This window comes from Trachurus japonicus, chromosome 2 (assembly GCF_045865225.1).
Source record: "Trachurus japonicus isolate A0001 chromosome 2, Traja_1.0".
Classification (NCBI taxonomy): Eukaryota; Metazoa; Chordata; class Actinopteri; order Carangiformes; family Carangidae; genus Trachurus; species Trachurus japonicus.
The window spans coordinates 8,743,078-8,768,974 of NC_140908.1; the positions used below are offsets into that span (position 1 = coordinate 8,743,078).

At 43.4% G+C, this 25,897-nt stretch overlaps 1 protein-coding gene across 1 annotated transcript in view; it reads left to right on the forward strand.

The window, feature by feature from the left end:
- The window catches only part of ptgfrnb (prostaglandin F2 receptor inhibitor b), a 60,200-nt gene that overhangs the window by 7,305 nt on the left and 26,998 nt on the right, over positions 1–25,897 (forward strand). Inside the window, exons 4-10 of the mRNA XM_085798977.1 lie at positions 4,487–4,894; positions 8,021–8,458; positions 20,371–20,517; positions 20,621–20,781; positions 21,035–21,155; positions 21,801–22,020; positions 22,778–22,965. Coding sequence (XP_085655103.1) covers positions 4,487–4,894; positions 8,021–8,458; positions 20,371–20,517; positions 20,621–20,781; positions 21,035–21,155; positions 21,801–22,020; positions 22,778–22,965 — 1,683 coding nt within the window. The remainder of the gene's footprint in view (positions 1–4,486; positions 4,895–8,020; positions 8,459–20,370; positions 20,518–20,620; positions 20,782–21,034; positions 21,156–21,800; positions 22,021–22,777; positions 22,966–25,897) is intronic.

The following is a 25,897-nucleotide window of genomic DNA, read 5'->3' on the forward strand; positions in this document are numbered from 1 at the left end:
TTGTTACTCGGTAGGACACAAATCTACCAGCTGCATATAGAAATCTAAAGTAGCTGTCTGCATCTCAAAATAAATGGGCCCAAGTGGTTTTAAATTGAAAGTTGTGAATATAAAAGTTATTATTTTTACCACTTGGACAATATCGACTTGTGTTTTGGTGCTGAACTTTAAGCTCCGTCCTCTTTAACTTCGCTGCTCTGCCCCTGCACACGTTATATTCGGCAGCATAATGGGAGCAGCTGCTGAGGACCAGCGCAGCAGGGAGGGACTATAACTCAATCATCTGCATACACCATTATTAACTGAAAACACAACCTGTTTTACATGGGTTTACCGCTCCAGACCTGTCGTCTATTTCCAAGTCAAATATAGAAGGAGATAGTGTAGCGCCCTGCGTAACCTCGCCGCTTCCTCGTCCATCCCAGTGTTTTTATTTGTTTAGTGTCCTGCAGGCTGCAAAAGCACTTTGGTCAACATCAGGGGTTTTCTGGTGAAGACTCAGGATTTGGTTTAAGGCTGCAACAAACGATTATTCTCAGTATCAGTTCATCTGCCAATTATTTTCTGAATTAAAAGGGACTTTTTTGCAAAGCTGGGACCAACAGATGCTGCTTCAAATGTGACTAAAACGATCTAATTGTTCCAACTGTGATTACCGGTAGATATAATGATATTATATTAGTAAGGAGAAAAGTTTGCAGGCAGTGTTGACTTTTTAATATTTAACCTGGCCACTATCTTCCCCAACCCTGACCATAAAAGCATGAATCACCATGACTCGACACCAGCGGATACTGGAGAGGAGTTTTTTTCCTCTTCTTTTTTTTCCCTCCACCTTGGTATGTTCCACATGATGCCTAACGGGGGGAAATGTTATCCAGGTGGCATTTCCTCCTGCGAATCAGCAGTTCACAGCAGAGGATCTCGACCTTCTGACGCACACGGCTGCTTTACAGTCAGAGCTTCATTCTCAGCCGCCGCGGCCTCGTCCACCCCTTCTAATGAATAATGATAACACGCTTTCTTTTCACACGCCCTCTATAAATGAGAATGGAAGGACATCATTTCTAAAATTAAATCGAGACAGTTTGAAGTTTGAAGGCACATCGGCTCTTATCAGCAACACCTAGATGTCTGAGAATCACTCACATCAGCCCAAGCTCTACAAATAACAGTGTTATTTGTATTCCAGTCACATCCAACAGTATAAACTAAGTGCTGTATTCCCTCCCCTACAGATTTTTTTTGCAGTAGCTGGGTCATCCTTTGTATTTGAATATCACTGCTGCAGGTATTTGACCTGGGACTGATTATTCACAAGGGTCAGTTCACCCTCCACCAAAAAAAACAACACACACATAGTTTTCCAGTCATGTTCAGACTCTGCTGGGCGCCCTAGTGAGAAAAGAAGCCCATGCTCAGCGTTTTCTTTTAGAATCTAACTGGGCTTCTTCCTCATAATTATCCAGTTAGTTATTAAACATATTTTGGCGACTGCGCTGGTTTTTAAAACCCCCATCGCCGAACTCGCTCGCAGGCTGGGTGCGTTTAGAAGGGTTTGGGGAACCTCTTAACGCCATTAAAGCTCAAATTTTGCGAGATGAAGTCACAAGGAGGGATTGTGTGACAGCAGGTTAGTTGGCTCCATAATGCACCATCATGTTCAGCTGCTCTCTGCTTCCCAGCACCGCTCCCCAGACACCTTGTTAAATTTAGACCTGAATTAACTAGGCAGCACTGTTTATGTGTGAAAGATCTGGAGCCGTTGTGTATGTAGAGCATATGTATGAGTGAGTGGTGTGTTTTGTAGAGAATGTGTGTGTACGAGGCGGTCCTTAACGGAGATGATGAGTTAAATTTGCAGCTGGAGGGTCTCTACCAGTCGAGACTTGTGCACCTCGCTCATCAACACACACACACACACACACACACACATGTATGCAGCTTCCATGGGCCTACTAAGGCTGTTTGGTTATGTAAGAAACAAGTGAAGCAGAGGTCGCTGAGGATTTGAAAACTCCTTTCAGGGTAATTTTAATTGATAGAGCAAAACGCAGATTATTCATCCTGCCTTTGTTATCTGCCATAGACGCTCACATCACTGCAGCGGCACCGGAGACACTTGACTTCCACTGCTACTTTCTTATTGGTGCCCAGTAAATGTCCTGTTTATACCCACACTTTGTGTATTTATACATGAGGGATTCCAGTGGGAAGAAGTCTAAGCCTTTTTTAAACCAGAGCACACACACACACACACACACACACACACACACTGACACACACACTCCTGGAATCGACGTTACTTTCAGCGGTGTGTCTAATATCGATGATAAAGCTGTTTAAGTCTCCTTAGAAATCGCACACACAGATTATAGCTTCAGGTTTTTCCTTCACGCACACGACCGGAGTGTGTTTTTCATCACTAATCCACTTTTAAATGTTTATTAATGTCAGAAAAAAACAAAGAAGACGCTAAAAGCTAAAGTCCACAGTGACATTTTTATCACCAACTGATTGGTGGGTGTCCTACTTGAAGCTAAGCTAACTCCAACATCCACTGTCAGTGGGAGTGCTGGTTCAGGGCGACCACTGTGATTAATCTCGTGTCATTTCCTGAAACTTTTCGGCTCATTTCCTGTCCGGTCCGACCCGGTGCTGCGCGATCCAATCAGTCAATGTTTAATACACCGAATGCAAGTTGTCACAAGTGGTGTGGTTGCTCTTCTAGTGATTAGTCCCTCAATACTTTGTTTAAACTGACCTACATAAAGATCCAATATGTTTTGTTTCCCATCTTCTCTCTGAATTCTTTCCCACGGGACGTATATGTAACTCCCATAATGCACGGCGCCTTATTCCCAGCCATCTGTCGCTTCTTGGATTCTTATGAACCACGCTGAGCATTCGCCTCCAAAAAGAAGCTATTTTTACTGGAAAATATTAGATAAAACTTGAATAGATTGATTGATAGATTATTGATTTAATATAATACCTGATGTCAGTATAGGAAATGATACCCAACCCGACTCTTTTTCATTTCCCTTTTTCAGTGGTCTTGTATTTTCATCTGAAAAAGGATCAAAACAAGTCGTGATGATGATAAAACTGAGCCCGTAATTTGTGTTCAACAACACGACTGAGCCTGCCACTTAGTTTTATTATTAACCCCCCATGTCTTCCCCGCTGACACCCCATTCATCACATGCATCTAATGTCTTTTCCTTTTACTCCCCCCGCCGCGAAAAGCAGAGGTAGAACTTCTTTTTTATTGCTGTTGTTGTGGCTGCGTTTGAATCTCCAGCGGTGATAAGGTCCCCAATTTTTTTCTAATTCCCCCGCACACAGAGTGAAACTGCATGGCGAGGGCTGCTTTATGAGTCATAACAAGAGAAGGAGCAAAGTGATGTTAAAAAGCTGCTCTGTTAAAAACCTCGCTAAGGCTCTTGAACGTGACATTCGGCAGCCAAACAATCAGCCGGGAAACTTTTTCATTATCAGAGCGAAACGAGCCAAAGGGTGGAAGACTGGAGGTAAATGTGTTAGTGTGTTTACCGTGTCACCTGAACAGGCGAGTCATTAACCTTTATGCACACACTCCTCTGGGTGTGTTTCTCACACACACACACATACACACACACATTCTGGAGCATTGTGTTTGCTCATTGAGCTCCGCTTCAGCCAGTGACCTTGACAAGAGACCGCTGTGTGAGACGTTGTACAAGACTCCCTGGAGCTTAAGCCCACAGACTTAATCAGGACTGTTTATGGGTTATGAAATGTGAGACGTCGTCATTATTTATTGTGTCACTGCTCTGTGGTTGAGTTTGACTCTTAAATCTTTAGTTTTGGGTGAATCTGTGTCTTTTTTTCCCACCTTTTCACTTCCTTTGATGTTATTTTTTCACAGAATTCCACTTTAACATGTCTGTTTTTAATCAGACGTGCCTCTCAGGCTCATTCGTTTCCTATATTTATATATACAAAGTTTTCCCCTGCTCAACATCAAAGTACCGAGGGGCGGTGGGGCGGTTGGGGGGTGCGGAGAAGGCACAGCAGCACCGGCTTTGCTCACCTTGATTATGTTATGTCACTGCTTTTGTTTTTCAGCCACAGAAATGAGCCTTTTTCTCTTTTTTAAGTGGAAATGGGCTCAAACTCGTGGCTGCAGTGAACAGCATCTTCATCCAGCTCCCAGTTTGTCTCCAGAAATAGATAGTGAAGAAAAATGGGGGTAAAATGCAAATATACTGCTGATTATAGACCAAACTGTGCTCAAGTACTGAACAGTTTAGTTACAGTGTTTGTGTGAAATCAAAAAACAACAATAATAAACCCCTTTTTCTTCTAAATGAACAAGATGCTGGATGTGCTCGAAGCTCCAGGAGGCATCCAAACTCATTTGCACTTGATCATCATCCTGGGTGATTTTCATCTTCTATCTACGCTGTTAATAATCTTTTTCTTTCTCCCTTCTTTCCATCAGTCATTCCCAACACCCTGGGCGTCTCCCCGCAGACCCCGCCCCCGGAAGTCCCGGAAGGAAGTGAGATCACGCTTTCCTGCAACGTCACCCGCGTCCTCACCCACCCCACCTACCTGTCCGTCAGCTGGTGGCTGAAGAACGGCGCCACCTCGGAGGAGATCTTGACCTTCGGACCTCAGGGGGACGTGGTGACGGGGGCCAAGTTCGCCCGGCGCTACGCCGACGGAGGCATCCGATTGGTCCCCAGGAGGAACGGGGTGTTCGAGCTGGTGATATCGAGGGTGACCACGTCCGACGGCGGGACGTACGAATGCAACGGGACAGAGTGGACGCATGAAAACGGAGGGAAATGGATAAAAATCGTAGAGAACGCAAAGGAGATGGGAACTGTGAAAGTTATTCCCACTGGTAAGAGGAAGGAAATACTATACTCTTCTTTTTTAGCAACAGACTAGTTTTCAGTTCCTCTCAGCTGGTCCACATTGTTGTTCCCCTCAGGTGGAAACTTATGGAGCTATTTCCCTGACATTAAAAGTTGGCATTGAAAACAGAATTTGGCATTGTAATAACAATTTTTGGCATTGAAAATAAAATTTGGCATTGTAATAAAAGTTGTATTGACACTGAAACAAGTATCGGCATTAAAAAATGTTGGAACACAGGCATAAAAAATACAATATTTAATTTGGATTTTTTAAAAATATATTATCATGTAGTTTTCAATGTCAGTCTTCAGATTTCTTCTCCATGCGTCCCAAGCCCCTCCCCTCAGACCCTCCCCTCCACGCCAAAACCCTGACAGTAACTTGGCATTGAAAAAAAGAACATTGAAACAGAAAAAAAAAAACCAGTGAGACTGGGGGAAAAAAAACACCATGAAAAAGATGGACATGAAGAAGAAATCTGAAGACTGACATTGAAAACTACATGATAATATATTTTTTAAAAATCCAAATAAAATATTGTATTTTTTATGCCTGTGTTCCAACATTTTTCAATGCCAATACTTGTTTCAGTGTCAATACAACTTTTATTACAATGCCAAATTTTATTTTCAATGCCAAAAATTGTTATTACAATGCCAAATTCTGTTTTCAATGCCAACTTTTAATGTCAGGGAAATGGCTCCATAGAAACTGCTCAACCACCTGGGTTGTGTGTAGTTTCACTCTCGTCATTGAAAAACTGCAGAGCCGTAGCTGTAAGCTGCTTAATTAGCTTGTCAGAGTTGAGGAGACACAGTCGACTGGAGCCGCTCGCTGCAGCGTTTACACTGACTGGATATACAACAGTCGTCTGAAGGCTTCATTAAAAAGTCACTGGTTATTGTCCAGACAGATTCCAAGAGCGGTCAAGCTAGTAGTGTAAGTGCAGGTGGTAAACAGAAGAAACTGTAATAGCAAATAGTTGCAGTGTTTTCTGTGACCGGTGTAACATTGTAATAAGTCCCGGTTCCCTCCACATTATCAGCAGTAATTACAGCCGCGGCTCTAACAATAGGAAGAGCTGAGTTTGTAGATAATTCTCCTGCAGGGAGCAATAGATGATCTCCAAATCTCAGAGTTATTACAATGGATGTGTTTGCAGTTTTCTGTGCTATTGTGTTGGATATTGGAAGAAAATGAAGGATGAGGGGAGATGGAGGGATGGAGGAGATTTCTCTCCCTCTCCCTCCCTCTGTGTGTGTTATGTGGCTGTCTCTATTATAATGCCATCTTCTCCTCTGTGAGACTCTTAAGTCTTTTTCTTCGGTGTCCCAGGAGGCTTGTGACCCTCGCTGGCCCGGTTCTGGTTTTATACTGTCCTCAGAGAGGCCCCGACACACACACACACACACACACACACACACACTCATTTATTATGGTTGCTGTGGTCACCATATCTCACATCTTTCTGGGTTACCATATCCTCTTAACACCCAGTGGTTTATAATGAAACCAGAGATGACCAACACACACACACACACACACACACACACACACAGGTCTGGGTCTCACGTCCATTGTGACCCAGTCAGTTCATATTGACTTACCGACTTGAGTAAAGAGGATGAGAAAAGTCAAACAGAGCAGGCTTTGTCTCTTTTGTCCTCTTCCAGACACCATACGGAGACTCTTTCCCCACATACTGCGGCACAGGTTGCCGCTGGCGACCGTATCCGAACCCATGATTTTGTCTGTGGAGACACAGAAAAGACTTGACAACAGTTTCTAACCTGCGGCCCTCTTCTTTTCTTTGAGAACAGTGCTCCAACACGCTGACATTTACAGATGACTGTTTACTTTACGTCTTTTTGACTTTTACATATCGAGAAATTCCTTAACGTGACCAAAGCTTGTTTATTGTTCAGGCTACATTTAGGCTGCTGCTTATTGCCATTGTAAATCCAGTGGTCACCTTTTGTTTTGACCTACCCGTCCATATTGAGTATTGAGTTTAAAACCAACAGTTTAGACCAACATTTAGGGATGTCACGATTACTTGTTTTCACAATTAATCGCGGTATTAAACGCCACAATTAATTAATCGTAAAGATTCATAAATACCGTTACTTTCCCAAAAAGATGATGTTGGAACCATATCAACAGATGTGTGCAAAAATAAAGGTAAATGCACAGATACTGGTCCATTTAACTAACGTAACATTGAATTTGTAGGAATTTAAATGTTGCCGTATCCTTTTTAATAAAAAAAAAAGGAAAACAAAACAAAAAACGATTAAAATAAATGCAAACATTTGGTATAGACGACAATTTATGACCTGAATATTTCAAACATTTCCCCTGGGGATTAAGAATTGGTTATATATTAATAGATACTTGAAATATTGTGTGTAAACAATGAGTAATGTAGTTATATTTGGACTATATTTGATTTTACACATTCATAGTGTTGTGAAATAAATGAATGCATAATAATCGTGATAATCGTAATACCGTGATTATTTCTCTGACAATAATCGTACCAAGAAAATTCATAACCGTGACATCCCTACCAACATTAATCATCATATCAGGTACATTTTGAGGAGAACAGTGCAGATGGATGCTGTGTGTTAGCGCTACAGTTCACAAAGAAATCATTGTACAGCCTGAATCACAATTATTATCTGACGCAGATTGTGACACAGACTGGATGACATCCATCTCGACGTGATGTGACGAGCCCTGAGCGGCACACGGAGCAGGGAGTTGTGAAAAGGCGGCGATGCGTGCATTGATGGGAAATAATTGTTTACTTTCAAGATGCTGCGCCGGAGCAGAATAGTCTGATAGATACATAATTTATATCTGTGGCAGTCGACGATCAACAGAACAAATATCTGAGCTGGAGATTTTCTGCATCAAAGTGAATGTGATGCTGCAGACTGAGGACTAATCGCCAGTGTCTTCTGTCGGTTTAATGAGCCTGGTGTTGGCGCCTCGGGGCAGAGGACGCCACTAATGTAGAGGGATGGTTTTTTATTCTTCTTGATAAAACCTTTAGCAATAAAGATGAAGAAGCTGATTCTGTCTCTGTCTCCGTCCTCTCAAGGTCAGTCGCTCAGCGTGAAGGCGACGTCCTCCTCCTCCGCTCCCTCCTCCACGTCCCTGCTCCTCTCCCCGGGCGACGCGCTCAACCTCCTCTGCTCCGTCGCCGCCGACAACCTCCACGCCCTGGCCCTGGAGGTCACCTGGCTGGCCGGAGACCGCGACATCGTGACCATGGAGCGCAGCGGCGTGGTGGTGTCCAACACGTCCAACGCGGCGGCGGCGCAGGGGAAGCGTGGGGAGGAGGCGAGCCTGGAGCGCACGGGCGCCGGCGAGTACAGGCTGAGCGTGAGGGGGGTGGACGCCGAGGACGGAGGGGAGTACACCTGCCGGGTCCGAGCCTTCGTCGACAAAGGAGGGAGGAGCGCCGGAGGAGGAGGGAGGTGGCACATGGCGGCGGAGAAGAAGTCGACTCCAGTGACCGTCAAAGTCTCTCAGATCCGTGAGTAAAACTATTTTTTTTAATTTAAAGCAGAAGTAAGCGATCCGGTCGTTTTGGCTAACTTCCTGTCAGCAGATGGAGTTAGCAGTCCCCGCCCTCGTCCCTACGTCACCACATTCACGCGCATCCCTTGGCTGCACACACAGAGAGGACCGCCCCTTTATGTATGGAGTTATTTTTGTCTCCTCATTGGATAAAGGTTGTAGGATACAAGGAAAGTTTTCTCCTCGGCTTACAGCAGAGCAGAGTGACTGACAGACCCGTGTTTCAGACCAAACACTCTATGTAAGTGATTGCTGTCGGAAGATAGAACTATTTAAGACTTATATTAACACAAAAATATCACTTACTTCTGCTTTAAAGGATGTGTGAGGCATGAAGAGGTTGAGGTAGAATATTTATTTGGATTGTTTTACTGACTAATTTACTAGTTACCTGCTGTTGATCATCTTATTGCAGTCAGTAAACCTTTCATAACCGGAATATTAGCAATAACCCTTTTGAAAAACCAGAATATGCTCATATTCCGGTTTTTAAAAACACTAAAATGACCCCTTACTCCTTTTCTAACCTGAGTATTTGGTCATGTATACACCTATCGGGATATCCCCATCGAAAGGAACATTAATTTGTGTTCTGTGCATGTTCTATTCGCAAGGAATCTTGGTCTTTTGAGTACAGGAACTACTTGGCGAAGTGCAAGAAAACACCCTGCAAACCCTGTTTGCTCACACATGTAAACGGGTTATTCCGAATGTTTCAGAAACCGGAATATTGACCTCAACCGGAATATTGACTGCATGATGAAAACATAGTGAGAATGAGTCTCCTCCTCCTGTAACTGTGAGCCTGAAGCCTGGCAGCCGCTGTCTGTGCCACAGCCTCAGGTTTCCTTTGCAGCCGGAGGAACCTAACTGTGATATGAAATGATGACATGAAGCTTTTATTTTGAAATCTTGAATGGCATTAGCTGGAAAACAAACTTAGTATATGAACTGTGCGTGTGAACAATGTGTAGCTGACTATATTTAGACCTGGACCTGCAGTAACAGTCCAACCGTAAGAGGAGTAATAGCAGCAGTGAGTTGTGGTTGTTACTGTATGATTTCAGGAGTTGTGGATGTGTAACTGTGCTGAGGTGAATCAGATGAATCTGGAGTCCCAAGGGGAGATTCTTTAATCCTCTCGTCTGCCTGTCGACTCCTGCTGCGAAGACGATTGATTAGTCATGCCTGTCTTGCACTCTGCTACCTCTGGGTATGCTGTCAGTGTGTGTATGTGTGTATGTGTGTGTGTGTGTGATAGTACTGTATGTGTGAGATGCTCTGATCCCGCCTCTAAAGAGCAGCAGTGTCAAACACAGCCGACACTGCAATCAATTACTGGCATGGTGGGTGGTCGGTCTGTCTGTCTGTCTGTCTGTCTGTCTGTCTGTCTGTCTGTCTGTCTGTCTCTTCTTTATTTCCAACCCTTGTTCACTTTGTGTGCAAGTTTTACATCATAATGCATTTTCCTGGTGAAGCTGAGTGTAGTTGGCTGATGAGATGATCCGCTGGATATGCAATTAGACATGGAATTAGCTTCTTTGTGTCCCCTTGAATAAACAGAATGGTGAAAATCAGGATGCTTAGTCACACCTAAACTCATCCCTCTTACAGGATGCATCTGGTGATAGTCTGCAGGTTTCTACTGTAAAAGGACCGAAAGCAGCGGTGAGTTGTATTTATCCAAAAAAAAAGTAGTCCGCACCTGTTTGAGTAAAAAAAACTACAATGGCCACCTGTTGTCAGGAAGTTACAGAGGAGTCTTGTCTTCAGTAGGAATAAAAAACTTTGGCCCCTGAGTAATAAACCCTGTTAACAGACACAACTCCTTACAGTATGTTTAACAGTTTAAGATCATAATCATTTTTAGCAGGTAACCACACGGCCATCTATCAGCACCTCTAAACTCACTGATAACAAGCTTATTCTTGTTTGTTTAATAAAAACCAAAGCGTGAAAAATGACACATGCTGGTTTAACAGTTAGTCTTGTGCGAGAACTATTACTTGGCGTGGCCGTAGACTTCCTGCAAGTGATGATAAGAACTTTATTAACTAACCTAAAATCTGCAGTTTTCTTTTGTAACAATGCATTTAGTATTATCAAAATAAATGCAAGAACATGTAGTTTTATTCAGCATTTCTTTTGTTCCCTCTGCTGTACTGAAAACTTTGACCCTAAAACTCGGACCACGATTTATTTTCTGAATATTTAGATCCATGTTTTTGCAGCGTTCCCACTGATCAGTAAGCTGCTGTTCTGCCGTAGCGGTTGGATTTCTGACAAACTCCCAATTCCCACATCTTCATGAAATAAATGGATTTAAATGAATAAATAAATGCTTGTTACATAACCGTTTCAGTTCAGCCACACAGCACTATATCTAATGCTTTTGGGAATTTCCCCCCTGAAGAGTTTTGGCAGATTGACTCGCTAAAAGTTTTCTGTGGGCTCAGGAACCCAAGTGCAATTGTGTTTCCGTGGCAATTAGCCACAGATTGTTCAGAATAAAAGATCCTACATGATAATTATGGAGTCCAGTTTGCTTTGATGCCTCTTAGCCATAATATTTTCATCTTGGTTGAAAAGCTTCCCATAATACTTTGTTCTCCCCATGGAGTTTGGATTGGATAGTAGCCACATGATACTCATGTCAAAGGAAAACAGTTGAATATAAGGATTTATGAACATACCGACATGCCATTTACCCATAATTCCCTGTTTATTCAGTCAGATTTGGCATACATGAGGAAAACCAGCTGTTTCCATTAATTAAATAAATTGTGTATCAATCTCAGGTAATGAGATCTGACATAAATCAGAAGATACGTCCCGTGATGGCGATAAAATCAAAAAATCCCACCCATATTAGTTGAAATTGTATTATTTATGTTTCTGGTTCACCATAACAAATCCAGTTCCCCACCTCGGTGTCGCTCTGTAAAAAGCTGTTCAACTGGTTTTGGACAAACATGATGTGACACACTGACTGACTCCCAGCTGAGTCAGACTCACCACACCCAGAGGTAATTTAACAAACAAATAAATCAAATTATTAAACACCAGTGCAGTTTAATAAAACGTATAAAGTGTTTGCTACAGTCTTCAGAGACTGAGTTGGACGGATACAGGCAGCTCACAGCTGAATGATGAATCAGAGGATGACTTCATGACTGATACCTGATCCTTCATGAGGCTGTTATCAGTCCTGCTCATGTTTCTGTCTGTTCTGTGGCTTCCTCTCGCTTGTGTTTCCTCCGCTGTGGTCTGTGGCTTCCTCAACATTCAGCTTCAAAATCTTTTTTGACATTTCAAAAGTTCTTCAGAAATCTTTTTATTTATTTATTTCGAACATGTTAAACAAAATAAGACACAATTTCAGTCTGTTCCTTTATATGTAAATAACATGAACAAGTTGAAGAACAAAATTTGGAAACAAAAACATAATCATACAAATGATACTGGCTAGAAATAATAACATACTGAGTTAAAGCAGGAGTAAGCGATCCAGTCGTTTTGGCTAACTTCTTGTCAGCCGATGGAGTTAGCAGTCCCCGCCCTCGTCCCTACGTCACCACATTCACGCTCATCCCTTGGCTGCACACACAGAGAGGACCGCCCCTTTATGCCGTTCTCTCTCCTCATTGGATAAAGGTTGTAGGATACAAGGAAAGTTTTCTCCTCGGCTTACAGCAGAGCAGAGTGACTGACAGACGTGTTTCAGACCAAACACTCTATATAAGTGATTGCTGTCGGTAGCTATAACTATGTAAGACTTATATTAACACAAAAATTCCGCTTACTCCTGCTTTAAAGGCTACAAATGATGACCACACACATGTGTCGAGCCAGTAGGTTTCAGAGAAGGGATCTCCCCAGGTCGGTCCTGGTTGAATGCGCCACCACACACTCAAAGCTGGCTGCAGCTCGACTCTGCAGAAACAGCCAAAGGCTATGTTCACACCGACGGTGGCGGTCTCATTAGTGGCATGCCATGCTCTTATACCCACGTTTGTATAGGTCTGGCCACTTGAATTGGATTTCTGTCATTCCTGGTGGGCTGCAGGCTCCAGTGGAGTGCAGCCGGAGCCTCTCTCCACGCTTTGTATGGGACAGTCCAGTGTTGAGTGTTTTACAGTATGCAGTTCTTTTACTGCGCTAGAGCAAAAAACAAGTGTTGACTTGGCAAAATACACAACACAATGGAATAATTTTCACCTGGAAGAGCTCCCAGATTATTTCCGCTGTGGTTGTGTTCAGTCTTTACAGCACAGTATGTTCTGCATTGTGTTTTTCTGAAAAGCTGTAACATGATCCAGCTTTTAATGGCCAATGAAATTTAAAAAAAGAAAGAAATCTAAGGCTATTTTATATTTTATATTGTATGAACAGCTGATGTGAAATGTAGTTTTGTGGCTATAGATACTGTGAACATTTCTTTTTTTTTGCAGAACCAAAACCAATCTCTGACATTTAATGAGTGTGAGGAGAGAACGGTTCTGTTTTTCTTATAGGACAGATGTCGGGGACAGTTCCCTTTTCTAGACTTTACTGTCATGCACATGTTCATTTATAGAAACCACAGAGAAACAGTAGACACACATTACAGTAAAGTGCAGCGTATGTGTGAGCTGGTTGGTTTACATCTTGTATATCAACTGGAGCCTTTAGTTGAAATAACAACCATCTCTTCTACATACACAAGTGCGTGGAAGCCTGAGGATCCATGTTACATTTATAAATATCAACCACAGACACACTCAGATACACACAGACACACACAGATACACATATGCCACTCACAGAAGTTACCGTGAGGGAACAGCTGAACTATCAGGCAGTGTGATCAAGAACATTTTATCAATCTCTGCCATGTTGTTTGTGTGTGTGTGTGTGTGTGTGTTTTATCTGTATCTCTTCTCCAGAGAGTCATGCATGCTTCAAACACTGTCTTAGTGTGTGTGTGCATGCGTGTGTGTGTGTGTGTGTGTGTGTCTGTTCTCACTAGTGGAACTCCTACATTTTGTCCTGAGGCTATACATTCCTTCATACATCGTCTGCTGACACACACACACACACACACACACACACACACACACACCATGAGAGATACATTTCTAATTGACTATAGCTCATATTTCATCCTCGCTCCCCTTGAGTATTAGCTTAAACTTTGCGTGTGTGCGTGTGTATGTTTGCGTGTATGTGTGTGTGTGTTGTTGTCAGCCAGTCGGTTCCTATTCTATTGATGTGCGGCCTTGAGGTTACCCCTCTTCCCACGATGCTTTGCTCCAAGCACAGCCTTACCAGGAAGCACAATAAGAGTTGGAGAACTTGTTTGGGAGCTCCCCACAGCCAACACACTTACACACACACACACACACAGACACACACACACACACACACACAAGAGGGTGTAATTCCTCTCACCCCTGGGTACACTTCCTCTCTGTGTGCTGTTGTTGTCAGCCAGAATCGTTGTCAATGGAGCCTCCTCACTCACACAGAGATTTGGGTTTTGTATTTCCTTCTAACTCGTATCTTATTTTTCACAGCTTATCAGAATATTGATGAATATATGATACACAAGCCTGTGTGTGTGTGTATGCTAATGTGGCATAGAGGCGTCTCCTTGCTCATATTTATTTAGCATCTGTGGCAGATTTCTGCTTTTAGCTACTTCCTACACACAAATTATCCATGAGTGTGGGGTCTTGAATGGAGATGAATGAATGTTTGTACTCGAGCTGTACGAGTGTCCCACTTTTCACACACAAACTCCACGTCTCACATCATGATGTGGCGACGAGCGCCGGTTGAACCACCGCCGTCGATTTCCACAACACTTACGTTCACATTAAGTCCTCCAACGCCCTAAAAATAGCCTCACAGCTTCCATCAAGTACAGTAAGTCACAATGATGGATGTTTTAGAGCAGGCAGCTGAGGTAACTTTAGTTTTTTTTTGACAGCTACCTTCTTGTCGTCTCGAGTTCAGTGTTATTTACTGACATATGATGGACGTGGTGACAAAAATAGACCCAAATTGCCAATTCACCTCCAGCTTTGAGCTTTAATTCTCTTCAACACTGATACATGGTGCATGATGTAAGGCAGTGGTTCTCAACTGGTGGGTCGGGACCCAAAAGTGGGTCGCGGACCCGTTCTGGATGGGTCGCGGACAGGTGGTCAAAAAAGTAAATAATATTTAATGCACATCTGATGTTGGACATGTCTTTTATTTTGAAAAATAACTTATATTGAAAGGCATGCGTCACGTGAACATATGCAGTTGTACTGCTCCTCCTCAGTTTCTTATTATTTGCTCTGAATGCAAAGATATCAGTTTCTTATTAATGTGGCCTGAATGCAGTGAATCTTGTTTTGTTTTGTGGGTCTTTATTTTGTGCAATTTGATATTTATTCACTTGTGAACATGCTCTGAATGCAGAGATGCATTAGAAGTCAAATATATCGTTTTGTTGGTCTCCATTTTGTGCAGTTTGATATTTTTTTATTCACTTCCGTACATGCAGTTGTCATGGTCCCCCTCCGTTTCATTCATGTGCTCTGAAATGCACTTTGCTCAATTAAGTGCAAAATGAGTTTTTAAAGGCTTAAAAAAAAAAATCTTGCTTTGAATTCTATAAAAGAGGGTCGCGACTTAATGACCATGGGAAATGTGGGTCCCAGAGTGAGACCAGTTGAGAACCCCTGATGTAAGGTATCTGGAACAAGCTGCCTCCTCCTTCTTTATATATTCCCTCTTCTCTCCATCCATCCGTCTCTGCCACTTCCTCGATATTCCGCGAATATTCTCCACAGATATCATAGATTAAATTGTCACAAACCCGTGTGCGAATCATGAATCGCAAAATGTTTCTAATGACAAAGTAATGATTCCTCCATCATCGTCAAGTCAGAGATGGATGTTCCGGCTTCATCCGCCTCTGATCTCAGATATCAGATGGAGGTTTTCACCATTTCTCCAGGAAAACAAAGAGCTGAGCCGCCACTCAGAGTCTTTTATTGCCCACTTGATCTTTTTACAGTCACTTGCTTTGACCAGTGAACGGAAACCGAACAGTTGAATTGAGTTTCTCTGCCCGCCCGCCCGCCCGCCCTCACGCTACCACACAATGAGGAATTGAGCGATATGAGTGGATCTCTGTGCAGATTCCTCCACAGTGAGCAGAGCCAGTGGAGACGAGTGAGGTCACACCCCCACCTCCAGCGTGACTGAGAGGAGAGCTGGGCCCAGACGGACCCTGGAGGGATCGTGTCTCCCAGCTGACCTGCGAGAGCCAGGTCGAGCTGGAGGAAATTAATGAGGGGAGGATTTAAAAGAACGTGTCTTGGTCCTCGTACGGCACGGAGCTTAATCAGCATCAGCACTGCTTCGTATGAAAGCTGCTCTGACCGATATCTTCATATAAACAGTGGATCAAATGACTAATGGGAAAGATTTTGCCCATGGACAGAGATTTATCATGTTTTTTGGTTTGCAGCTACTTAGATCAAGCTCATCTTTTGCAGCAAGATGCAGTTTCTGTGCATAAATGTGCTGCTTTTCCACTGGATATTGGGATAATGCTGCATGTTTATTATATGGAGCAGGGGACCGTTGGAGGGCGTGTGTTGCTTTAGATAGTAGAGAGATAGAGAAATAAAACTCTCCAAGAATTCACATGTCATGTCCAAACAGTAAAATTAAAGGGATAGTTCACCCAAAATTCAAATAACCTGCTAATGCTCCAAAATAATTAAATGTAATAAATGGCAAACTCAGTGGGTTATATTGAAACTAATAAGGAGCCTCACTGTCTTAGTAAATGTAAGTATAATGCATTTGAAGTAATAATTGAATTAGTGTAATCGGTATTGATTCAGCGGTCGCACGAGGACAGGCTGAGTAAGACGTAAACGCAACGTCAACTCTCTCATACAGGATTAGCTGTATGACTTAGTGTTTTTCCCCTCGTCCCTAAGGAAACAGTTTAAGTTGCTTCCCCAAGCTTTTCCGGCAGTTTCCTAAACTCGGTGAAAATTTATCCTCCAGTGAAATTTCAAGCAGCTAAATTAAGGAGGTTTTTTGCATAACCACAGGCTGAGTGAGGCTCTAGTCAGTTGTTCGGCTTCTATACTCCTCTTCCTCTGTCTGTCTTGTGTTCAGCAAGTGGTTTCAAACTCACCTCTTCATCTATTATTTGAAGAGTATTTATTATTTACACTTTATATATCATACAGGATGCCAACGCTGTCCTGACTCGTTTGAATATCTAACATTGAAATAGCTGTTTTCTCAATAACAACATCAGTGATTCATCTTATAATCATAAAATATTAATTAGTGGATGTCACCCTACACTTCTCAGTGGGATTAGATGTTCTAATATCCTTTTTTTGTTTGCAGTATTTGATCTCAAGAAATGGGGAGATTGTTTTGTAACACCACACAGCCGTTGGGAAATCCTGACACTGTTGGTAACAGATTGCTGTAATCTGGCTGCACACACAGTAATCTGATTACATGTTGTTTCAGCTGTAATCGGTGCTGCTGACTGTACAGTACATCTGTTCGCTGTGAGTGTGTGTCAGCTCGTACTTTCCCTCCGTCCAGGGAGACACACAAGAGAGTGTTGACAGAAAGACGGAACAGCTCGAGCCGCTTATTCATATCTGGTTATCCTATCGCACACACACGCACACATGCACGCTGCACACACACTCCAGTGAAGCCAGAGCGTCCCACATGCCTTCAGTTGTTTTGGCTGCAAACAACATTCTTCTTTTTCCCGTGTTAAACGACAACTCAGAACCTGTAGACGTGACATGAGGCAGAAAACACACCAGACCAACGTGTTTCAGTTTGTGTGTGTCTGTGTGTGTGTGTGTGTGTTCGCTGTTTGGCATGTGCACTAAACTGAATAGATGGATTCTTGGGCGTACATGTCTAAGATCCAGTCGCCACAGTTATGCGGATGTGTGCATGTCTGTTAAAATATGAACTTTTCAACACCGTGTGCATGTGTATTTGCAGTTCACCTGTTGTTATGGTAACAAAGTCAATCAGGACTTTGAGCCTCGGGACAAAACTGAGCTCCTGGGCTCCGACTGACACCTCCCCACCTTGCAGCAGGTTGATTTATTTCACTTTAAGGAAAGCCAGTGAATGTGACATGTGGTTTTATGGTTTTTAATACCAAGAAGCCAGCTGTCTGGATGATTGATAAGTGTTTTAAGTGTTTTTTTTTTAAGGAATAGCTGCAGAAATTCTTTCATTTCCACGATAGTAAACTGAATTTATTTGGGCTTTTACACTGTTAGTTGGACACACCAAGACGTTTTAATGAACCAGTGGATCAGAATCAGCAATGAAAATGATTGTTAGTTGTGCTTTCATACTCTAATCTGAACATCCAGCACATTTGCTAATGATATCCTCTGTGAGCGCAAGAGAAAGTAATGAATAAGATATCATCAGACTTGAGAGGCGAGCCGCCATCAGACCTCCAACTCAGAGTAGCTTCTTAAAATGAACACATGGATGAATTGAAAAGCGTTTGTTGTGTTATTGACATTGACCTATTTTTCCTCACTCTGCCTCCCCGGGCCACACGCGCCGCTAATGGAGGCTTTTCTTGTTTTTTTAAATCTTGTCTTTACACGACTTCTGCTCTGAAATCAAGAGCGTTTGGAAAAGAGCAGCTCGGGCTTCTTCGAGTCAGACTCACCTGTTGTTGGGACGTGAGAAAAAAAACTTCCTATGCCTCCACAGTTATTGTCATTGCGGATAACACCTGGCTGCCCAATCTGCAGCTCTTGTTTCAGAGGCTGAGCTGCGTGTAAATCAGATTAACAGTCAAAAATAACCCTGAAGTCACTGCAAGGTGATTAAAATGAACTATAATAATGCTTCAAATGATGAAAAAAAAGAGTGCAATCAGATTAAACACCTGTTTCACTTCTTGGGGTTTGCGAATTAGACAGAATATGACATAATTCATCCCTCCGGGTCACAGCCGGTGCATCCATGTACAGTAACAGTAGCAGAGGCGGCGTTAGTCGAGCAGTTGCTCTGCTAAAAAAGGAAACGTTTCGGCGAGAGAGGAAGAGCCGAGCCACGTGGGTAATTGGCAGGACGGCTTCACACATCCTCATCGATCAAAGTCTATGTGTGTGTGTGTGTGTTTGCTTCACAACAGATGGTGACAGTGCATGAGTCAGTGTGTGTGTCTGACGTCCAACTGACATCATGCAAACCCCCTCCTTTACCAAACAGGCACTGCATGTGTGTATACGTGTGTGTGTGTTGGACAGTGGCATATATTAGTATGCAAACCCACTCTGCTTTTGTATATACATACACACTATCTGTACATAAGTGTGTGTTTCAGATATCTCACAGTCAGGCAGGTGGTAATCTTTGTGTGTGTGTGTTCCCTGCTCATTGACGTGTAAAGGTGCAATCTGGATGTCTGGCTGAGAAAACCTGCCTCTCCACCTACTGTACACACACACACACACACACACACACTCACACTAACTCACGCACACACTATTAGCAGTGTGAAACACACTTCATCTCACACAGTTAACAGTGTTATTTCAGCTCTATTTTTGTTGCCTGTCTCGATCCCTCAGCTCAGGATTCACTTTGAATTTGTCTGGTGATGGCCGATGAAAATAAAACCCTGTTGGAATGGGAGTGATTTCTCCTGAGGCAGCACAGTAACTCGACGTGGTATTAGGAGGTTTCAGGTGTTGCTCTTGTTGTTGTCCAGTCATCAGGACACGCGTCCCCCTCCTGAATCGACCATTAATTCCACCCAAGGCTCCGTGTAGCCGTGTTATTCTGTAGGGGAACTCAAAAGAAAATTGAACTGCCTCTGCTAAACACTTGGATGACCTGTTTTTTTCTACAAGATGCTGGAGCCAGCCCGATGGGGCCGAGACCAGGCTCTGTCCATTTCTTTCTGGAATTTGTTCAAGTTGTGAGGCAGCCATGCATCCTTATTTATTTATTTATTTATTTATTTATTTATTTATTTATTTATTTATTTATTTATTTATTTCAAAAGTGGCCTGAAACCAAAGCTGCAACATCCGGGGCTGAAAAAATGAAGTCTAAGCTGCAGTTCCTTCATTGACCTGTTGTTCACCGGTGCTGATAAGTGTCTGAGGGTTATAGAGTTTGTTAGCTGGTACCATTAAAGTCCCCCTAAACCAAAAATGTACTTCTTGAAATTATTAACATGTCAGTGTAGTGTTTGGGTTCTGCTACAAGACATTTCAGCACCGTAGCTGCTAATGCACGCCATAACTGAGCATTTTAGATTTGAAAATGCAGTTTCAAAGCCTGAATCCGGTGGCGGTGGGTGGGCTCAAGTCATGACTCATTTGCATACTCATGAATATTCATAGAAACTGGATTTTTCAATGAGGGAGAAATAGTAGACGTGTTTTTAGCCTCTTTGAGAGTTTTTTTAAACAACTTTTTTGTGGGAAAGCAATTTTAATCAAAAAATAGTCACAGCAGAGCATTTTTACAAATTTTAAAATTCCTCTTTAGGGGGACTTTCAGCTCGGCCCCCTGTGTGTCTGAGTAATGAAAGAGTATTGCTTGTTGGAAGTGGCTCATCCAGTACCAGTCCAGTTCTGTTAGCTTCATTCTGTTCAGTCACAAGTTCCCAGTTGCAAAGAAAAACATAAATTGTCAGTGATGTGGGGGGAAAAAACCCAAAAGGATTATCAGACACTTTGGAAAACTGAAAGTTCCCTGTTAATACTTGTGTCGTGTAAAGCTTCTGAGTGTTTGAACTGCATCAAAATGGGTGAAATGTTGATCTCTCCCTCTTTTCCTCCTCAGTGCCGAGCTACACGCTGAACCTGGAGCCTGTCCTGAACCCGCAGATCACAGCCGAACCCACAGAACTGGCGTGCCACGTGTCAAACGTCACCCATCTGCCCCCCGGAGGCCGGCTGGGCGTCTCCTGGGAACACACCACACTTCCAGGTGCTGCGACCTCACCGTCTTTTTTTGGGGGGGAATCACAATAGAATCACTCAAACACAATAAATATCTGTGAAATATTAAATATGTGTCCGCTCACCTGCAGGTATAGGAGATGATCCTCAGACCTCGACTCACATTGGCTCCCTGGACGGCAGCGGCAGCCTGTTGGCGGGGACGATGTACTCAGACCGGCTGAAGAGCGGTGCGATGTCTCTGACCAGAGTCCAGCCCAACACGTTCAAACTGCGAATCCTCCGAACACAGGTAGAACAGGTCGCAAACACAACAGCTGATGGAAACGTGATTATAGACAGTAGAAGTTTTGTTTTAGGAGCTGTTATTAATATAAGTAGGAGCCAAAAACTGAGCAAAAGAGGATTATTAGACTGATCATCATCCTTCAGGGTCCCCTAAATTAATAAGTGTTGCTTTAAAGGAAATTCTCTTTGATATAACAGTTGAATGCAGTGAATACATGGGAAATTATGTATCACTCATTTCCACTTTGTATTTGCAGGAAATCGACATGGGCGTGTACGCTTGCACTGTCTCTGCGTGGAGCGTTGACAGCCAGGGTGACTTTGTGAAGACCGCCGAGCACACGAGTTCACCAACAACCATAAGATGGGACACAAAACGTAAGGAAACGACTAACAAAGCCTTAAAGTCTTTGGAGCAGCGAATGGAAACCGCATATGAACACAGTGAAACAGATATGAGGGAAAATATGAATATTCTTTTTGTACTTGGGGAAATCAATATTTATTTGGCACCTTTACAACCATCTCTGCGTGCAACACTTATCCTACAACTCGAGATTGTGTTGTGTGAGTTAATGAGGTTCTTTTGGAAGAAATTACAAAAACAAAAAGAGCCATTAGCTCACATTCATGATTAAGAAAAACTACAACCAGCCAGCGTTTCCCTGCTGTTGAGTTGCACCAATAAACTCTGATGTCTAGATGTCGTTCCCACACTTGACAGGAAAATCCCTCAACACAACAACAGACCTCCGCTTGTCTCACAACACACTCACACACACACACACCCTCTATTTTTCAAACCCACAAGTTGAACTCTGTGCCCCCTATTTAGTTAATTGAGCCATGATGTAACTGTGTGTGTGTGAGCCTGCTTTGAGTCAGAAAAGGTTTATGATGTAATCAATTATCACTTCCTGTCGGCCTGTGTCGGGGATTTCCCGCCTTCTTGACCCTGCGCTGGTTAAATGACTTTCCTCTCAGAGTCGCTTCATTAAATAATCGATGTGCTGCTGTTTCCAGGTCCGACTCTAAACGTCGTGGCCAAACGTATCCGTGAAGCCTCGGTGGGCGGGGCTACCTTTGAGATGAGCTGCACCGTGGCCACCGAGAACCTCGGGCCGGCCGGCTACTCGGTGCTCATCCAATCACAGGAGAGCTTGGAGAGCAACGTGAGGACCATCATGACTCTCAGCCCCGACAACGTCTTGCAGCACGGAGGAGCCACGGACCCCAACAGAAGGTAACACAGCTGACAATATGACGGCCACACAACTTCTCACTAATGTCTTAAAGGGATAGTAGCATTTTTTTAAAGTGGGGTTGTATGATCTACAAATAGCCCCTAAGTACTTTAATTGCAGTAGAAGACTCTCTGCACTCCTCCCGTTAGCAACGCCAGCCCATAGCCCTGCCCAGAGATTTACAACATACATCGTTGTGAACAGACCCAGAGAAACGGCCTATTTTCGCGGCCTAAAAGAGGTTTTACCTGAAAAGAAATACACAGTTCCATTGTTCGCTATAATATAATTTTTTCCAGCCCCTCAAAGTGCAGGAAAAACACAATTTTTATTTGGACCTAACCAACTGCTGATGGGCGGGCGCTAACCCTGGGCGGAGGCCGGATACGTGAGTTGGTTAGGTCCAAATAAAAACTGCGTTTTTCCTGCACTTTGAAGGGCTGGAAAAAATTATCTTATAGCGAACAAAGGAACTGTGTATTTTTTTTTCCAGGTAAAACCTCTTTTAGGCTGGGAAAATAGTCAGTTTCTTTGGGTCTGTTCACAACACTGTATGTTGTAAGTCTCTGGGCAGGGCTATGGGCTGGCGTTGCTAACGGGAGGAGTGCAGAGAGTCTTCTACTGCAATTAAAGTACTTAGAGGCTATTTGTAGATCACTCAACCCCACTTTAAAAAAATGCTACTATCCCTTTAAAATCTTTTATTTTGAAATATATATATATATACTGTACGTGTCTCTCTGTGTGTCCACTCAGAGACAGTCTGGTTCTGACGAAATCCGGCCCGGCAGAGTTTCGGTTTCGTCTGGGTGGCGTCCAGCTGTCCGACAGAGGTTACTACTGGTGTGACATCACGGCGTGGACGAAGCAGCAGCCAGGACAGGCCTGGACCAAAGCCACCAACGCAGAGTCCAACAAAGTCAGGATCGACTTCCAAGAAAACGGTCAGTCAGTGCTGCTTCACAACTGTCATTAACAATGTTTGTCTTTGTGTTCTTGGCCAAAGCTGAAAACGATAACTCTAGATTTTCTTTCTTTTTTTTTTAGATTGAGTATTTATTTTATTTTATTTATTTAATACTTCCATGAAATGCACAGAGCAGCCATCTTGGATTCTGATGTTGGGGGGTTGGGGTCGGAGGCCGACTCATGATTTATTAAAAAATCTGAAATTGTGAAGTTTGAGCTCAGAGCCCGCACACAGTGTGCACACTGCCCATCCAGCGCGAGGTCAGCTGCACCCCACAGGCAGACTTTAACTACTTTGCCGACTTTGATCAGTGCTTTGTCGGCTCCGAATGCAAATGTTAGGATTATATTTTTGAGCTTTATAGGAAGAAAAAGCATCTGTATTTTCAAGCCTCTGTCCATTGTCTTCTTCACAGCAGTGCTGAAACACAACAGTCCAATAACCATTAAAATGATGCGGTGTTTGTCCGCTCAGGGACATTGAGTTTAACCTTCAAAATAAACTTGAGCGCCTTATCTTTTTTTAATTAGCCTTTAGATTTTCTCTCGTTTGTTCCTCGTGCTGTGTTTTTTTTCTTATTGAGACTAATGAAATTCCCTGAAATCAGGCTGTGTACAAAGACAACGACAATAGACTAAATATTGAAAATACCTAAAACGCTGCTGAAAGATTCATCATTCATTTAAAGCTGTTTTAGTCATTCAATTACTTATTCTGTTTCGTAACAAGCCGAGCAAATACTAGTGACTAAATTCATGTGAAGTCTTTGCAATTAGCCTGGAAATCCTGGAGTAAGTGTAAGAAATCTGTAAGCAGGTCTGTGCATCTCACCCAGTATGTGCTCACATCCTCCACCCACGCAGAGTAAATGATACCCAACATAAATTCCCTAATAATGTACGAAAATAAAGATGCACACTCACACACACACACACACACACACACACACACACCTTAAGCCCTTTGACGCCCACCACAGTCACTGGCCTACTTAACTTTCTTTGATCTGAGGAGGAAGTGGGAGACAGGAGGAGGAACGGGAGCGTCAGACAGGAGAGGAGGCGGACGAGGGAGGCAGGCGACAAGGACAAAGAGGGAGGGAGGAGGAGGAGGAGGAGGAAAGTGGATGGCGAGGGCAAAGGTCAAGGACGAGAGAGAGAACCCAACAATGTAGAGAGTATAATGAGAGGAAGAGGCACAAGGAAGTTCGAGCGAATAAACACATAGAAGATAGAAAACAGGATAAACCAGAATGATGAGGAAGAAGAAGGGAATACGTGGAGGAGGAGAGGGAAGGACTTCCTTGTTGAGGAGACTGCATCGTGTTAGCTTAGCTTAGCATAAAGACTGGAAACGGACATCACTGTGGCGCCTGTTAGGTAATAACCAAAGTGTGTCAAACTCCGGCAGCCAATGAAGAGATGTTGCACTTCAGTGTTGGCAGACTAAACCATCTGAAAGAATAAAAAAAGCGGAGAAAAGGGAAGTAAAGGGAAGACGGCAGCTCGGCAGAGAAGACGGACCAGAGCCCAGCGTCTTGTCTTTCTCTGGGGAGGCCAGGAGCCCTTGAGCATTACTTCCTCTTTCTTTTCTCTCTCGCTCACTTAACGTTTTGCCTCCCCCGTTTTCTCCGCCATCCTTTCACTCTCTCACCCCCACTGTCTCCCTCTACCTCTCTCGCCCCTCCCTCCCTCCTTCCCTCCCTCTCTGGGACATCTTCAAAGTGAAGCCCTTTGGCCAATCAGCCAGCTGCACAGATCTGCACCGCTGCTTTCCTTTTCTGTTCTATGTGTGTGTGTGTGTGTGTGTAGTCTTTTTCAAGTGTTCAAGTGGGTGTATCCAGTTGAACATTTTGAGTTGACCCCACACAGTGCAATAACCCCCCCGACAACACACACACACACACATCATTCAAGCTTCAAGCTGAGCTGCAGTTTTCAAGAACCCCTTATACTTGCCTTAGGGGACGGAAGCTCTGGGCACTGTGTGTGTGTGCGCGCACGTTTGTGTACGTGTGTGTGTGAGTTTGTGCGTTCTGAGCACATCCGCAAAATGGCATGCCTCCCAAGGTTCCAGCTGTATCTTGAATGTTTCAGACGTGTTGTGGTATTTCTGCCAGAGCAGGGATCTTCTGTGACGACGTATATGGAAATGCAAACTCTCTCCAGCACATTGACTCCTGAATAATTCAGTGTTTTTAGTGATTCTTGTGGCAGGACAGCAACATACATGTGGCGTGGCTGCAGGAAAAAATGTGATCTTTGATTAGTGAGAGGCCTGTATGTAGATTTACCAGTGTCAGTTAAATAATTAACCTTAACTAAATGAATAAACCCTAGGTTTTAAGTTAAATTTTGTGTTTTCTCTCACTTTGAACATCAATTTCTGAAGACGCTGACACTTAACTCATTGAGTGCCGCGCTCCTTTCCAAAGTTTTAGTCAAGTGTACCGGCAATTTAGACCATTTTTGACTTTTTATTTTAGAGCCATAGTGTATTCTATATTATTGCCACCAACACATACTGTAGCTCAATTGAAAGGTTTAACTTTATGCTTCAAGTGACCACAAACCGTTTGTTTCTACGTGCCTCCGTTCCTGAGAAAAGTCAAGCTAAACATGGCTGGGTTTCACCAAAATCCCTCCTTTTTTTCTAGAAAAGGAGATAGAGCGTCTTTTATGAAAGCTGCGCTGTTTGTGTCTGTCGCTCTTCTGACACTCGCATTTCTGGATCAAAGGGCTCGTATAAGATAAATATATACAACAATTGTTGTTCTATTCACAAAACCACCATCGGGGGCGGGGGGGGCGCCACTAAACAACAATAACACAGACGCACCGTGCCGTGTCACAGCCTCTCGCCGCGGAACGTGAGGCTCTGCCGGCCACAGCGGCTCGCGAACACCG